Source organism: Martes martes, assembly GCF_963455335.1.
Source record: "Martes martes genome assembly, chromosome: 11".
Taxonomy (NCBI): Eukaryota; Metazoa; Chordata; class Mammalia; order Carnivora; family Mustelidae; genus Martes; species Martes martes.
In genome coordinates, this window is record NC_137899.1 from 95,114,943 (window position 1) to 95,130,055 (window position 15,113).

Sequence of the window (15,113 nt, forward strand, 5' to 3'; positions counted from 1 at the left end):
TGGTCTGCTTTCTGGTCACAAGGAAAGTTTTGTGTGTGCGTGGGCAGAGTTCTTTCTTCGACGCTGCCCTGTTAAAGGATGGATGTGAGTAATGGCTTGGATGGGGATGGCCCGTTGATGAAATGTGTGGGACAGATAGCTAATTCGTGGAATGATAGCTTCACAATCCAAGAATTTCTTCAGGGGCTTGAACTAATTTGGGATCTGGCAGGAGGTAACCAAGATACAGACAAACCAAACAATGAGAAGAGACAGTTGCCTGAGCGTGTGGTGGCTTGACCGTCTCAGTGGGGAAAGTGCTTGTGTCTTGTCCCCTTTGTGTGACCAGCCCCGCAACGTGGCTGCCCATGCACAGAGCCAGGCCGCTGTGGTTCTGCTCTGGCTCCCCCAGACCAGGGACTGTGTTGTCCCCTGGGTTTTGCACAGGCCTGGAGAGGGAACGGTGGTGATGAGGGTGGTATGGGGAGAGACTTTGACATGTCCACTGAACCAGTGTCATGCTGGGTTTTGGGGCCGCGTGGGCTTGGAAGCTGGAAGGCGCTAGCTGGAAGGAAAGGTGACTTGGGGTGGGGAGGGGCATGAGAGCATTTACTGAATGCTTGCATAGGGCAGCCGTTAGGTTGGCTCACTTAACGCTTCTCCGTTCTAGGAGGCGAGTGCTATTATCTGCCTTCTGCCTTTGAAGACGTGAGGCTCTGAGGGCTTGGGTACCTTCCCTGAGAGCTCTCCTGCTAAGTGGCTTGTCCTGGGAATGGGGACAGGAGTGTGGCTGAGGGGCACGCATGGGAGGCCCCCTAAGTTCCCCTCCCCTATGACCAGGGACTCTCCACTCTCTGGGGAACTTTGGAAGCCAACACTTCATCTTACTCTGGTAAGAGCAGCAAAGCCTGGAGGTGCCGGAAATCCCTGTCAACGGACGAGTTCTGCTTCGTTTGTTTCTGACTGCAGACCTCGGGGGTCTCTTACCAAAGAGCTTGGCTGGCTTTCCTCAGTGTGTCTTGAGGGGTGTGGTATTCGATGGCTTTGCATCCCACCTGGGCCCTTGCTAAGCCTCTACATCCTCATAGGCAAAATGGGGAAAGTAACAGGACTTACCTTCCAGGGTGCAATGAGCTAATGCGTACTCAAGAGCTTTGTGTAGTACCTAATACATAGAAAGCAGGCATCGAACTAAGCTGTGGTTGGAACGAATGACAGTACTTCATGGCACCATTTTGGCCCTTGGGAGCGCAGAGCTGAAAACCGGCAGCCCCCCCTTGCTCAAAGCTGTTAGTTCCGGTAGAAAGAGGGGATGTATATGCACATCACCCGGTGGTGACAGCAGCCCACGGAAGGTGTTCGGGCCCAAGGCGAGGGGTCAGGCACGTGTTGGGGGATGAGTGGGGTGCTGGCAGTCAGCAGCTGGGGTTCTGAGACTGGAATGCCATGTGTGTGAATCAGGAGGGCCCCCTGAACACGGCTCTGCTTGTAAACCCTGCAGTGCACGCGGACACGAAAAGGCCCAAGCGGAAAAACAAAGCACACAAAGTGGAATGCATTTGAAAGCATTAAAAAGAGAAAACCTAACACTTCCCCTCAGTCTAAAGAAAACCTTTCCTGGCTGGGCCTGCAGCGGCTGTAAGCCTGGCAAATTCTTGGGCTCAGAACATCTGGGAGGAGCAGAAGGTGCTAAGAGGCGCCTGAGAAGGTGGTGGAAGGTGGGGGTTCTTGAAATAGACTTCGGTGACAAGCTGCCCCCCACCGGGGGCGGGGAGATTCTTGCCAACGTTGTTGGTGGAGTAGCCCAGCACGTGCCCTTCCCAGTCCTGTTCCCCTTCTGCCCCACTGGCAGAGAGGGTTGGGAGGGGTGGGGTCCCAGAGGTCACCCTCTGTGTAACTGTGCGGAGCGTGCCTTGTGCTCCACCCAACCGTCCAGGGGCTCAGACGCTTGCTCTCTGGCTCTCACGCCCTTGGCTGAGGGTTGCTCCCCCCTCCTGTTCTCCTGTAGGCTGCCTCGTGTGGACTAAGTGGGCTTGTGAAGTGTGTTGAGGCAGGGAGAGCACAGGGGGTGCTGTCAGCTTTCCTGGGGGTGCCCCCTGCGACTGCAGTTGGAATCCGAGGTACACTGAGGCCCTGCCCTGGCTCTGTCCACAGAGGTCCAGGCTTATTTCAAGGCGAGATGCAGACACAGTTCCCAGATGGACATTTGACCCTGGCGTTGCTTTGCTGGTAACTTCCAGCAAATGGCTTCTGAGGGGAGGCCGGCAAATACTCAGAGTCAACTACTTCATTTACCTTAGAGATCATCTGATTGAGTAACAGACCCCGATCTCCATTCTTCATCCCTCCAAATGTGTGTGGAGGGCTTGCTGGGTCTGGGGAGAGAGTGTAAACAAGAGACAGGGCTTCTGATGGTGAGGAACTCACAATGCAGTGGTAGTAACTGTTCTTTGAATAAGAAAGGATTTGGGGTCAAAGTTGTTGGGGGGGGGCGCCTGGGTGACTCAGTGGATTAAAGCCTCTGCCTTCAGCTCGGGCCGTGATCCCAGGGTCCTGGGATCGAGCCCCGGCATCGGCATCGGGCTCTCTGCTCAGCAGGGAGCCTGCTTCCTCCTCTCTCTCTGCCTGCCTCTCTGCCTACTTGTCATCTCTGTCTATCAAATAAATAAATAAAATCTTAAAAAAAAAAAAGTTGTTGGGGTTAAGTCTGCCTGCCACACCAGTCCTTTCTTGGGGGGGTGAGGGCAGGGGCGGGGGAGGGAGGCACAGCATACATTAAAAACACTTGAAGACCCATAATAAGTAAACCATTTAGATATTTTTAACTCAATGTTTCCTAAGCACATTTGACTATCCCATGTCCAGACTGACTCGTTCCACTTCCCCCCCCCAGTTTTATTGAAATACCATCGACATCTAATACCGTGTTAGTTCAAGGTGCACACTGTGTTGATTTGATATATGCAAACTGAGAAACGATCGCCACAATAATGAACATTCATCCCCATGTAGTTGCCAATTTTTTTCTTGTGATGAGAACCTTTAAGATCTACTCGTAGCAACCTTCGAATGTATGTTATTAATTTGAGTCAGCATGCTGTATATTATATCTCCAGAACGTTTTTAGAACCGGTATCCTACTTCTGGGCTACCCTCACTCAGCTCCCGTACCACTATCCCCTCTGCCTCTGGCAATGGCTGATCTGTTCTGTCTCTGTGTGTTCGGTGTTCTTAAAATCCACATATAAGGGAGACTATACGATCTCTCTCTTTCTGTGACTTAGCATAATGCTTTGAGGGTCCATTCATGTTGTTGCAAATGACAGGATTTCCTTTGTTTATGGCTGAACGATACTCTGTTATATATATATTCATATATATCTACCTACCTACGTACATACACACATGTGTCTCCCACATTTTCTTTATCTATTGATGGGCACTTAGGTTGTTTCCATGTCTTTGCTGTAACGGATAACGCTGCAGTGAGCATGGGTGTGCAGCTATCTCTTGAAGACAGTGATTTCAGGGGCACCTGGGTGGCTTAGTTGGTTAAGCATCTGCCTTTGGCTCAAGCCATGATCCCGGGGCCCTGGGATCAAGTCCTGTGTCGGGCTCCCTGCTCACTGGGGAGTCTGCTTCTTCATCTCCCTTTGCCCCTCTCCTTGTGTTTTCTCTCTCTCCAATAATAAAAAAAAAAAAAAAAAAAAGATAATGATTTCAGGGGTGCCTGGCTGGCTCAGTCAATAGAGAATGTGACTCTTGATCTCCAGTTGTGAGTTCAAACCTCGTGTTGGGTGTAGAGATTACTTAACATAAACAAAATTTAAAAAAAAATAGTGATTTCACTTCCTCCAAATACATACCTGTAAGTGGGATTGCTGGATCATACGGTAGTACTATTTTTTGTCCCCGGGGAAGCACCATAGCGTTTTCCATAGTGGCTCTACCAATCACTCCGCCTTCAGCATGGGGGCGGGGGAGTTCCCATGTCCTCATTTTTCTTGGAGCCCCCCGCTGTGAAGTTGTGAGTTTGCACACGCCCTGCCCTTCCCCTCCCTCAGTGGATTCTTCATGCCCTTCCCAGCTTCTCTGGGAGCTCGCTTACACACACCCCTGTTAGTGACTCAGTGCTACCCGTCTGAACGTCTTCAGAGGGCGGCCCCTTTAGAGCTCTAATAGCATAGTACTTGATCCAAAGGAACAACTCTCTAATGGAAGAATTGAAAGTGCTGTGGCACCTGTTCGGGGCAGAGAATTTCGAGTGGGGTGGGGCTGGGGGTGGGTCTCAGGGCTGCCTCTCCAATCGCTTTGCCTGAGAAGCTTCCTCCTTAAGATATTGAAGCCTTCCTCAAGGGTTTCGGAAACCAGGTCTCGCTGATGGCAGATGCGCAGGAGAGGAGAACCGCTTACCAGCGCTGTTGTAAGGTATGACTGGAATCCAGAATTCAGCGCCTGGTGCCGTCTCTGCCTCTCCCTTCCCTGGTCTGTCTCCTCCTGTTCCAGGGTACATCAGAGCTCTCGCTCTGCCAGCCTCCTAGGGTGTTTGTGTGCGGAAATTTCTCATTATATATATAAATATATACATCTGTGCATTTATGTATGCATTTAAAATGTATGTGGCATGACGTCGACAGTGGTTGCTCGTGTTATTTCTGATTTGCTTCGGTCTTGCCCCCTTAGAGTAAGCAGTTGTAGGACAGCGAGTGAGACTAACTGATAGGGAGCGCTCACTGTGCGTAAGAATCACACTGAGGACTTAAAGTGAGTCATCACACTCGGGCCTCGGGTCCTCAAGGATTGGAGATGGGGGAAGAGGACGGGAATGGTCTCCCACTCTTCCTTGTCCCGGGGTCTTCCTTTGCCGGAGGAGGTGGAAGGGAGAAGGAGCCGGCTGACACTAGAGTAAGGGAGAACGGGAGTGATGCCTTTAGAGGGAGAGCCGGCCAGGGCGAGGGGAGAGGGGCAAGGGAGGAAAGGGAAAAAGAGGGAGTGAGCCGGATGCCCGTGTTTGCTCCTTGGATCCCCTCCACCTTGCACCTGCTCTCAGCTCCTGGGCCCCCCACCTCTTCCAGCTTCTGGCGGGGTGGACTACTGGGGAAGGAGGAGTGAGAGGTTGCATGGTTATTCCTAGTCCCCTCACACCGGGCTGGCTGAGACCCTCTGCCCAAGGTCATGTCACCCCTCCCCCTGTGGCCATTCTTTCTGGGTTCTGGTGTCTGCTCCCTCTGTCTCTCCAGGCTTAGGTTAGATCAACTCCTTCTGTCGCCAGCTGTATGTCCCCACAACCCCCATTGTTGGCCTCAGCATACCCTTGCTCAGCTTTGTAAATTTTCCATTTTTGAAATTCTTCTTAACTACCCATTTGGGTATCCTATCTGCCCGGGAGCCTGAGGTGGCCGACAGGAGGGTCACCAGCTCCGAAAGCGGAGTATGGATGAAGGCTTAAGTTGTCCTCATTCCTGAGGGTGCCTCCCGCCCTATCCAGGCTGAGGCCTTCCTGCTGGAAGGTGGGAGTCCAAAGACAGGTTTGACCTTCCCTCCAGGGAAGACTGTGGGCTTCTCCCCTGCCTCTCAGGTAGCCCCTCTGGGTTGTTGCTGGAAAACCTATTTGTATCGGGAAGCCCACGTTCTGGGCACACGAATTCGGTGCCCAGATGGCGCCTGTATTTACAAAAGCCCAGCACACTGACAGGACCTGCAGACACATGGATAAATATTTTGCCTCTCTTCTTAGGCAATATTTGAGTCTTTCACATTTAATTGCTGTCAAAGACAGGATGCTTGCCTCCCTGAGGCAAAGCAAATAGTGAGGCCTCCAGAGGGGCTGTTCCGGTGGCTTCAGCCGGCCTCAGGCCCGTCCCCTGCAGCACCGAGTGTCAGGTGGCTGGAGGGCTGGGGGGCTGGGGGCCTCGGGGGGGGGGCGGGAGATGGAGGCAGCTGGCTGCAGCCTGCCTGGAACCCATGGCCACTTGCGGAGTTTGCTTTGAGTCTGAGAGAATCTGATCTTGGCCAAGAAATCCGCTACTTTTCTCAGACATCGGTGATGGCCACCCATCTGGCCATTTCCAGGGAGATCCTGCTTGGCGTCTCCGAAGCGGCGTCCAGCACGACCTGCTCGACGATCAGGTCGCTGACGATCTGGATTCTTGATACAGTCCTCTACCCTTTGTATTTTCCTCTCCTCTTTCTTCTTAAAACAAAACCCAGAAACATGGACCTCGTTGCCCCTCGGCTTACATTTCCAAAGTGCAGTGAGAGGCTGTTCTGTGCCCGTCTGGTTTTTCCCCACCTCGCCGTGACCAGATAAACCTCACTCCCTAACTGTATCCAGATAGGAAAGCGCTTCTGCAGACATCCCTTCCCTTTATTTGTTAGATTCTGATTCGCCTCAATTATTTCAGTCCCTTGCATGGAACAGAAGTGGCTGGATGCCTCGCCCACTGTGGTTTTACAGAGGGCGGCTCTGATTATTCATTCTCTTCCTCCCAGCATGTGTTACTGGTGCTCACCCGGTGCTGGGAGCCGGGCAGAGCGAGATGAATGGATAAGACCAGTCCCTGCCCTTGAGAAACTCATAATCTAGTAGGGGGAGCGAGGCGTGTAAACTGATAAATCACAGCCCATCGGTGTGCTTGCCGCAGTAGGGCAGGAGCTCAGGGAGGGGAGAGGAGGGATCTGGTCGAACCACTACTGCTCGCTGTTGCTGGGCGCCGGCCAAGCTGCCAGGAAGGCTTTGCCGGGGAGCCACCATACTGGCCACTTCTTGGGAGGGAAGGTGCAGAGGCCTCGGATACAGCGGATGCAGGGTGGGGTAGGAAAGGCCCCCTGGCTGGGACTTCCCACCCGAGGAGTGTGCGGTTGATCCCGTGTATGAAGGAGACCTTGGTTTCCTTTCTGGAATACAGTCCAAGCAGCATTGTGGAGGGTGGCCTGGTGGAGGGAAGCTCCGGTCACACGCTTCTGGGTTCTCATCCTGGTGCTGCCATTTCCTCGGGAAAGTCCCCTCATTTTTTTAAGCCTTTTTTCTCTTTTGTGAAATATCCTATTATGCCGATGGTCATAGCAACGCCTACTTAATTGGGTTGTATGAAGGAGGAAGCAAGACGACATCCAGCACGGGGTTTCTGCTGTTGGGAAAAGTCCTGAACATGGAGGGTTACAAGTGGGTTGGGGATGTTGGTTCCTTCATAGGGAGGCGGCATCTGTTCATCCGGAGGAGCCTTGCACACATCTCTTCTGTGTGTGTCGTGACATGAATAGAGCAGGAAACCATCGGTTTATGAAGCCCTTGGCAAGTTTTTCCTGCAAGCAAGTCCTTAGTAGATGTGGCTGTTTGCTGATATGGGTTGTTGTATTTACACAATTACTCTAGAGGCCGAAGGCACAGAGGATGGGCTGGCTTCCGACTAGGTGACCAACTGGATGTCAGGGAGGATGGGCCCCACTAGAGATGGGGAGGCATTGGGGATGGCCAGGGAGTTTATTATGTTGTAGACCGAATGGGAGGTATTGCTATTGGAGATAGTCATGGAAATCAGAGCATCATGGTCTTAGGGTATGAACGTGAGTTGAGATGGTCTGATAGACTACTTTTCCGGGAAGGCAGAGCAAGATAGCAAGTTAGGGAAGAAGGAAGACCTGGTGGGGGTGTGGTCAGAGGGCATGCCAGGGGCATGTGAAAGACTTGAGGACACTGAGAGGCTAAGGGGACAGAGGCAGAGGAGGTGAAAAAGGAAAAGCTTATCTAACACTTTCTCCAAACTTTGCCTCTTTGGACAGTGTCTGTCCCATTGGAGGGGCGTCTGCAATAACTTGCAGTAGGGCAGTTGTCCGGATAGGATTTACAATAAGGCATCTGTTTCACGAGAGCTACTGTCTAAATTACTGCCCTTCACCAATTGCCGGGTTCCCTGCAGACAGTGAGCCAGGGGTCAAACAATTCAATCAGGTGTCACCACTTATAAATTGAAAATCAGTGGGGTGCAAAATGGATTACCATCAAAATCTATTCAGGTGCAAAACCACATTTTAAACCCCTAGCCCTTAAAAATCACTTCTTCCCTGATTCTTCACAATGTCTCCCCCGACACTGAGTTTTAATATTCCCCAGATATGCAAGCGTCAAAAGACGTGCCTGCAGGAGACCAAAAGTAATGGGGAAGGAACTCCTAATTGGCCCTTTCTTTTGGAATTTGCAAACATGCTGGATTTATGAATTAATACATTGGTAATTCTGTTAGATTCTCAGGGGCAGTAGTTCTCAAACTTCGGCATACAACAGAATCACCCGGAGGGCTTATTAAAATTCAAATGGCGAGCTCTACCTCTGAGTTTCTGATTTGGCAGATCTGGGATTAGGCCTAGGAAATGGCATTTCTAGCAAGTTCTTGGAGGATGCTGATGGTTCCTGGACCACACTTTGAGAAACTCTGTTCTGAGATAGGAGTCCTTTGATAAGTTAGCAGTGCATGTTTCGCTAGTCAAATGATCAGGAAAGGTCCCATTGGACCTGATGTTGAGTGTGTTAAGGGGCTTGATTTCCACCCTCCCTCCCCCCAGAAGGCTGAGAAGAGGCTGGTTCTTTCCATCCCTGAATGATGCCGGGGAGGTATTTTTTCTATCTAAATCAATGGTGTTGGACTTTAGTATACTCTCTGGAAAGTAGACATGACTTTTTGGAGTCAAAGTTAATGCCTTGTGTAAACTATAGTTGTCACCAGGCTAGATAGGAGAAAAGTCTCTTTCCCCAGGACAGAAAAATGGGTCCCAGAAACTGCCTCAAGACGCGGTTGCTGCCTCATTAACGTTCGGTTTCCCGTCTCTCTTTGGCAGGAGAAATTGAACGATGCACGTATATCAAATACCACTACTCCTCAGCCACCATCCCCAGGAACCTCACTTTCAACATCACGAAGACCATCCGCCAGGATGAGTGGCATGCCCTTCGTAAGTACACCTGAGTTTCTTTCTCTGGCGGTGACCTTCAGAGGTCACAGAGGTTTGGATGCCCATCAGCAGCCTGGTCTGGATGGACAGATGTGCCTCTTAAGCCTGTAGATGGTCTCAGAGCACGACAGCAGTTCCTTCAAGTGTCAGTGTCTGTGGGTCAGAATTGCCTCCGCTGGCTTTGATGGCATCAGACTTACCGAGTTTGCTTCTAAAATTAAAAACAGGGGCTCCTGGCTGGCTCCGTTGGAAGAGCATGTGTCTCTTGATCTTGGGGTTGTGAGTTCAAGCCCTATGTTGGGACAGAGAGCCTACTTAAAAAAAAAAATAAATCAAGACAACAAATACATGTAACATTAAAAAAAAAATTAAAAAAAAAAAACCAACCCAAAACAACGAACAGACAATGATCGGTAATCTTATTTGGTTACCTGGGTATGACTTCACCACCTAATGAAACCAGCTCCTGGGATCTAACGTCAGTGCGTCTCCCGAGTTGCTTGGAGAATTCTCGTGGCAACCTGTGAATCCCTCGTGCCATTCTTTGTACTTGGTGAGGCCCGCTGGGGGTTGCAGGCTGCATAGCGTTGGGAGTTTGTCTGGGTGGGTCGCTAAGGGGTAGGATCTTGTGTTTCCCCAAGAACGAGAGGCTTGGGGATCCAGTGCGCATGTGCCTGCCCAGCCGAGGTCAGGATAGCTGCCTCCAACGCTTAGGGAGTTTCTTGGTCGGGAACCCACAGAGGTGCTAATTGTGGTAAGAGGATGACTTCGTGAGCAAGCCAAGGTAGTTGGCTGTTCCCATTTTCCCGTTCCATGGGGTTGTCCTGCTTGTCCGTGTCCGGGAAGCTGTCCTTCGCCGGTGGCACAGTTCTTCAGGGGACACATTCTGCTCTGAGTTATCTCTGCTGCATTTGGCACTTCTTTTCTGTTGCAGCCTTCCCCCCACGTGATCTCACAAGGCTAGAAATCAGTTTACGCTGATATGCGAGGGAGGGTCTTTTATGGTTTGCTAAATTGTTCCGTCAATTTTGAAGAAGGTCGAAAACCTCTTTCTTCCCTTCATTGTTGCCTAGTCCCGTCTTGCGTGCTTGGCGGCTGACGGGTATCTTCCACTTGTTAGTTTAGCTTTAATCAAACGACCATGGCTTGAGGTGGAGGGAGGGGAGAGAGGCACGTAAAATTAAAACAGAGTAACGATTCACTGGTTTCAGGAAAAAAAGACTGACCAGGTGTCTGGATGATTGCTCCCGCCACTGGCCCGAAGTGGTGGGGCTGGTGTCAGTGGCTGGGAAAGCATTAACCAAGTTGTTACCTTCAGGTTTTGACATTACTAGACACAGCAAGCAGAACGTGGGGACAGAGCGCTAACGTTGCAAGTGCATTCCTGTGCACCAGACATTGAGCTAGGCTTACACATACTTACTTAGCTTTAATGTGAGATTTGCCTTAGAAATACTAGTAATCAGGATTACTTAAAAAAAATTAATTTTTTTGGACGTAGACACTTAAGGAGACAATTACATAGATACTCGAAAATGACTGCTCATCTCCCACTTACGTTGGTAACAGAAGCCCGCAGTAGATGTTCAAGGTTCGTGATAAGCCTTGCCAAGTAACCACTTAAATATAACTTAAATTATGGGGTCATAACAGAAGCTAAGAAGAAGTGATCGACGTGGCTTCGGTTCATATTTACTTCGGTTCATAATTCAAACAAAGGTACTGAGTTTTTCTATGTACCAGGCACATAGCGAACACTGAGGCCACAGGGAACTCTTTGAAAGAGCTCACACCTGGAGGTAGAGGTGCGGGGTGGGGTGGGGGGAGAGCGGGAGGGACCCATTCACAACGCAAATAGCAAATAATTACAAGGCAGTGTGATGATTACAATATAGTATAATTGTTTCAAGCAATTAAGGTAGTTTGTGAGAGTTTTCCAGCAAGAAGGAGAATTAGTGTAAATTGCTCTGAGGCATTTCAAGGGAAACCCAGTAGAATGCTATGGGCTGCGCACAGTAGATCCCTGGATCCCTGGAATTCGACTAAATTACCTGCTGTGGCATCGCTGGAATGTTACATGGTGTTGGCAAAGACAGAGAGAGGAGGCCAACGCTAAGGTTTGTGGAATCTTCTTGGAGTCCAGCGTCTCTGGGGTCCTTGTTATGAAACCGCGGCACCACTGAGTTCTGCAAACTCGAGTGTGCAGATTATGCCTGTGAATCGGGATGCTGCTAGTTTTCTGTTTTTAATGGATAAAAGCTCTCTCGCCAACTGATATGTGAAGTCTCTGGCATCCCACGGTGGGTGAAGCGGATGCTCTTTGGAGGGATTTGTCTGCCTGTTTCACAGAGTGGCCTAATGGGCTATTAAGCAGGCAGAGAACATTTGCCATTCCTGATATCGATGATAGCTATTTTCAGCCAGAGGGCAGGTGAGCATCTGTCCCATCTGACATTGGTGCTAAGTGTAATTGGCAATGCTGGTGTCATGGGAAAGGATAATAAATGTTGATTTTAATTTTCAAAGGTCAGATGTTGATTGATATTAGGTGGGAAGGGGGCTCATGAGCCCCCTTTGAAATAAAGTAGGAACTACAAAGACTAGCAAACCCCTACAACCAACCTTTGGAAATTAAAAAAAAAAAATTGGACTCTGATTTCATATTTGAGAGTTCTGTACTCTGTAATACTGTCAATGAGATCAAATAAATCCATTTGATCCCAGGCTGGTTATCATTTTGGAATTTGACCATAATATCCTACATTCTGTCATTTTTTCTCAATAGATCATATTTACCAAAGGCAAGAAATCAGTATTTTTTTGGAAACAAGTTGGAAAATATTTCAGATTTTGCTTAAACTGAGGTTAAACATTCTTCATGTGGTCATCACCCCTTGATGTGGGGAAATTTTTTTTTTTTTCTAATAGGAAAAGCACAATTTGGTTTAAAACTGTGCTGTGGTTTCTGAACAGTTTCCACCACCAGTGGGAGGCTTCACTGTTTGGCTGAGAGCTCATCCACTTTATGGTCAAGTGAAGAGTAGTGAAAGAATAAAATTATTTGTAGGTCACTAGGCTTATAAATCCAAGTGTAAAGAGATAATAACCACCCTGGGGAATAAAGGCCAGAGAGCCAAAAGTATAAGTGTGTGCATGTGTTTGGGGGGTGTGGGTGGATGTGGGGGGCGTGGGGGGCGGTCTCTGAGGTTTGAATGCTGGCTCGTCTGAGTGACATGTTGATGAGTTTTACTTGGGCTGGACAGTGATGGCTGGTGAAACACTCTATGCTTGTTGTCCTTCCCACCCAGGTCGGAGCTCCCTGGGAGGAGGCAGAACCCCTTCCAGAGTTGGAATTGTGCTCTCATTCCCCCCAGGCATGGCTCTCTGTCTGGGGCAATCCCCTTGCCGCCCTGTCTGTCCGCTGCCTCCCATTAAGTTCCAGTGACCCCGAGTGGCATTTGTCCAGACTCCATGGGGCTGACTCAGAGCCTCCTGCCCCCTCCAGCGCGGGGCCCCTGAGGGTGGGATGGTGGCGACGGGAGATGAGCTTGGCCAGTGCTACTCCCTGGATGGGCTGTCTGGTGTGATGTTTTGATTATGACAAAATCAGATGAGTGGCGGTGAGGGGGAAGCAGGCTGGCGCTGCGGTGGCACCTGAAACACTGCCACTTCCTCTTGTCTCTAGAAAACAATGACCCTGCAGGCTTTTCATGCTCTGCAGCTCTGTCTGAGTTTGTAGCCCTTGTCGGGAGAATTCTGTGTCCTCCTGCCACCTCCAAGGGCCCCTGAGGCCATCCCCAGTGGCTCTGCCTTTGCTCCATGTGCCACTGGAGTCCCTTTGGTGATGCCCTTTCAGCGAAGCAGGGGGCCTGCATGTGGCCATTGGTTGGGCAAGGGGAGGTGGGTGGGCAGGGAGCCTGGTGGCCTGTGCCAGGGCCCAGGGAGCCTGGAGGGCGAGAAAGCTGGGTCTGGGAAGACGTCTGAGAGATCAGGGCTTCTGCAAGAAGGAGCTGGCACGAGTGGAGCTGCACCAGGTGGTCCCGGGGAGCCTGGCAGGTGGCACTGAGGGGGAGCCTGCCTGGGGGCCGCAGGGCAGGCACCTGGTGGAAGGTACGAGAAGGGTACATACCTCCGATCTCTGCTTTGCTGCTGCTGAGTTTCCCCTGGCGTCTGAGCCCTAGTACTCCTGAGTCACCATTTTTGTGCAGTTACGGTTTTCCATTCCACATGGTGTTTTCAAGATGGAGGTTTCTGCTCGCAGCTGATTGCCCCTGGCAGCGGGAGTCAGGGAGCTGGGACTCCACTTCCCTGCAGTCAGAGCCTCTGCCTTATCTCTCAGGAGGCTGAGAGCCAAGAAAGCTAGCGTTGTTTATTTATTTATTTTTTTAAAGCCTCCTTCTGTCAAGACTGAAATTTCAGTTAATTAGATCGGATGGTCACAGGGCACATTTCCAGCTGGCCGGGGACGGAGAGAGGAGGAACGATCGCCGTCCCGGACTTCACCATCCCTGCTCCCCCGTCCTCCTGAGGGCGCTCCTCCAACAACACACAAACACGCTCACGCAGTAGCTCTGGGAAGTGGGGTCCAAGAAATAAGATGGGTCCTTAAAGAGATAGGAGAGGAGAGGAGGGCACAGGTGTAGGGGAGGGAGACAGACAGACAGACCGAGATGGAGCCTGAGGCCATGAGGAAGCAAGGGCGTTTCAGTGAATGTGCTGAAAGAGGGAGAAAAAATGAAAATCCGGAAGTTTCTTGTCTAATGTTGACCCTCGGATGACACACCTGGCTCCCTGACCCCAAAGCTGGAGGGTGCCCATGGTGGGGGGCCTGTAGACTAGCTCAGTTTTGGGGGCCAGCCCCCACCCAGGTTGGTGTGTGGTGAGAAGCTTGGTCTGTCCTGCTGCTCTGTTGTACATTTCAGTGCACAACCCTTACTGTACTCTGCTTGGCCAAGCCCTACCTGGTCTCCCCCTCTTCTGGCCTCTTCCACACCCTCTCCTCTTTCCATAATGAGTGCATTCTGCCCCTGGACCCTAGCCTCCCTGGGGCTGCTGTCTCATTCCCTCTAGCCACCCCCAGGTCATGCTCCCGAGGCTACCTCCTGCTCTTTCCCCCTGGCTTTGGCCTTTTGGACTTGGATTTATGTTGGCTCCTTGCCTGATGGCACTTGTCTTTTCCTTTCCCTGTGAACTGCCCTGGCAGCTCCTGGACCAGCCTGTTCATCTACGCTCTAGACTTTCTGCCCATTCAGACTTCTGGGCTCCAAGCTCAGGAGTTGTGTGGATTTCTGGTCCCTCCTTCCCCAGCCATCCCTAGTCAGGACAAGATGAATGTGGTAGACCAAGGGGCTTGGGATGAAAATAAAAGAACAGTAACTACCACAGTGATGACTACCTCTTTGCTCATATCCACTGTAATGCCCCTCAGAGGGTGGCTTGAGGTTTCCTCCTAGGAGCCCAGCGCAGTGTTCCAGCTCCTTTGCAGACCGAGTAGCCAAGCCAGGGAGAAAGTGGTTTACCAGAGGTTCCACCGTGGCCTCGGAGGAATTGGAGACTCAGAATCCAGGTCCAAACTCCAGCGGACTCCCTCCAGCTCTATTTTCCCTTTCTGTTTCTGGCTGCTGTTATGTAAAACAGCTTAATGAAGTAAACATCCCAGACATCAGAAGCTTGGGTCCCCTGCAGTGTCAGCCGGTTTCCTTCCCCTGCAGCCGCATCAGAGCCCAGCCTGCGTGAGGCTCTTACTGCGTGCAGTCTGTTGTGAGCCGCCTTTTGCTTGCAAGACTGGCCTCCGTGGGGGTCATGCCTAGCAAGAAACCATCCCCAGCACTGCGAAAGCTTGGTCGCACAGAAACTCAATCATCAGGACATCCCCATATGTCAGTTGGTGTCCTAAAGTCTTTGCTTTTTGCAAACCGTCTTTGTCCCTCAGCCCCACCTAGCCCTTGCAGGGAATGTTGTAAACTTTTGAGGATCCCCATGGGCTACTCCGTGCCTGTCCTCCCAGAGCTTCTGGGGTTGTCTGCAGGAAGCCAGGCAGAGAGCACAGCCCCCTTCACTGCCACTGCACCTCCATCTGCCCTTGGTAACTCCTGCCGGGACACTCCTCCTCCTCACAGCTTCCCCTGCCTGTCAAAAATCCAGTGAACTTGTTTGTGCAAAGGTGCTCATATCTTCCTGGATTA

At 50.9% G+C, this 15,113-nt stretch overlaps 1 protein-coding gene across 1 annotated transcript in view; it reads left to right on the plus strand.

Moving 5' to 3' along the window:
* TMEM178B (transmembrane protein 178B) overlaps nucleotides 1–15,113 on the plus strand; it is a gene marked incomplete at both ends in the record, with an annotated part of 330,511 nt that overhangs the window by 102,011 nt on the left and 213,387 nt on the right. Inside the window, one exon of the mRNA XM_080818049.1 lies at nucleotides 8,815–8,928. Coding sequence (XP_080674175.1) covers nucleotides 8,815–8,928 — 114 coding nt within the window. The remainder of the gene's footprint in view (nucleotides 1–8,814; nucleotides 8,929–15,113) is intronic.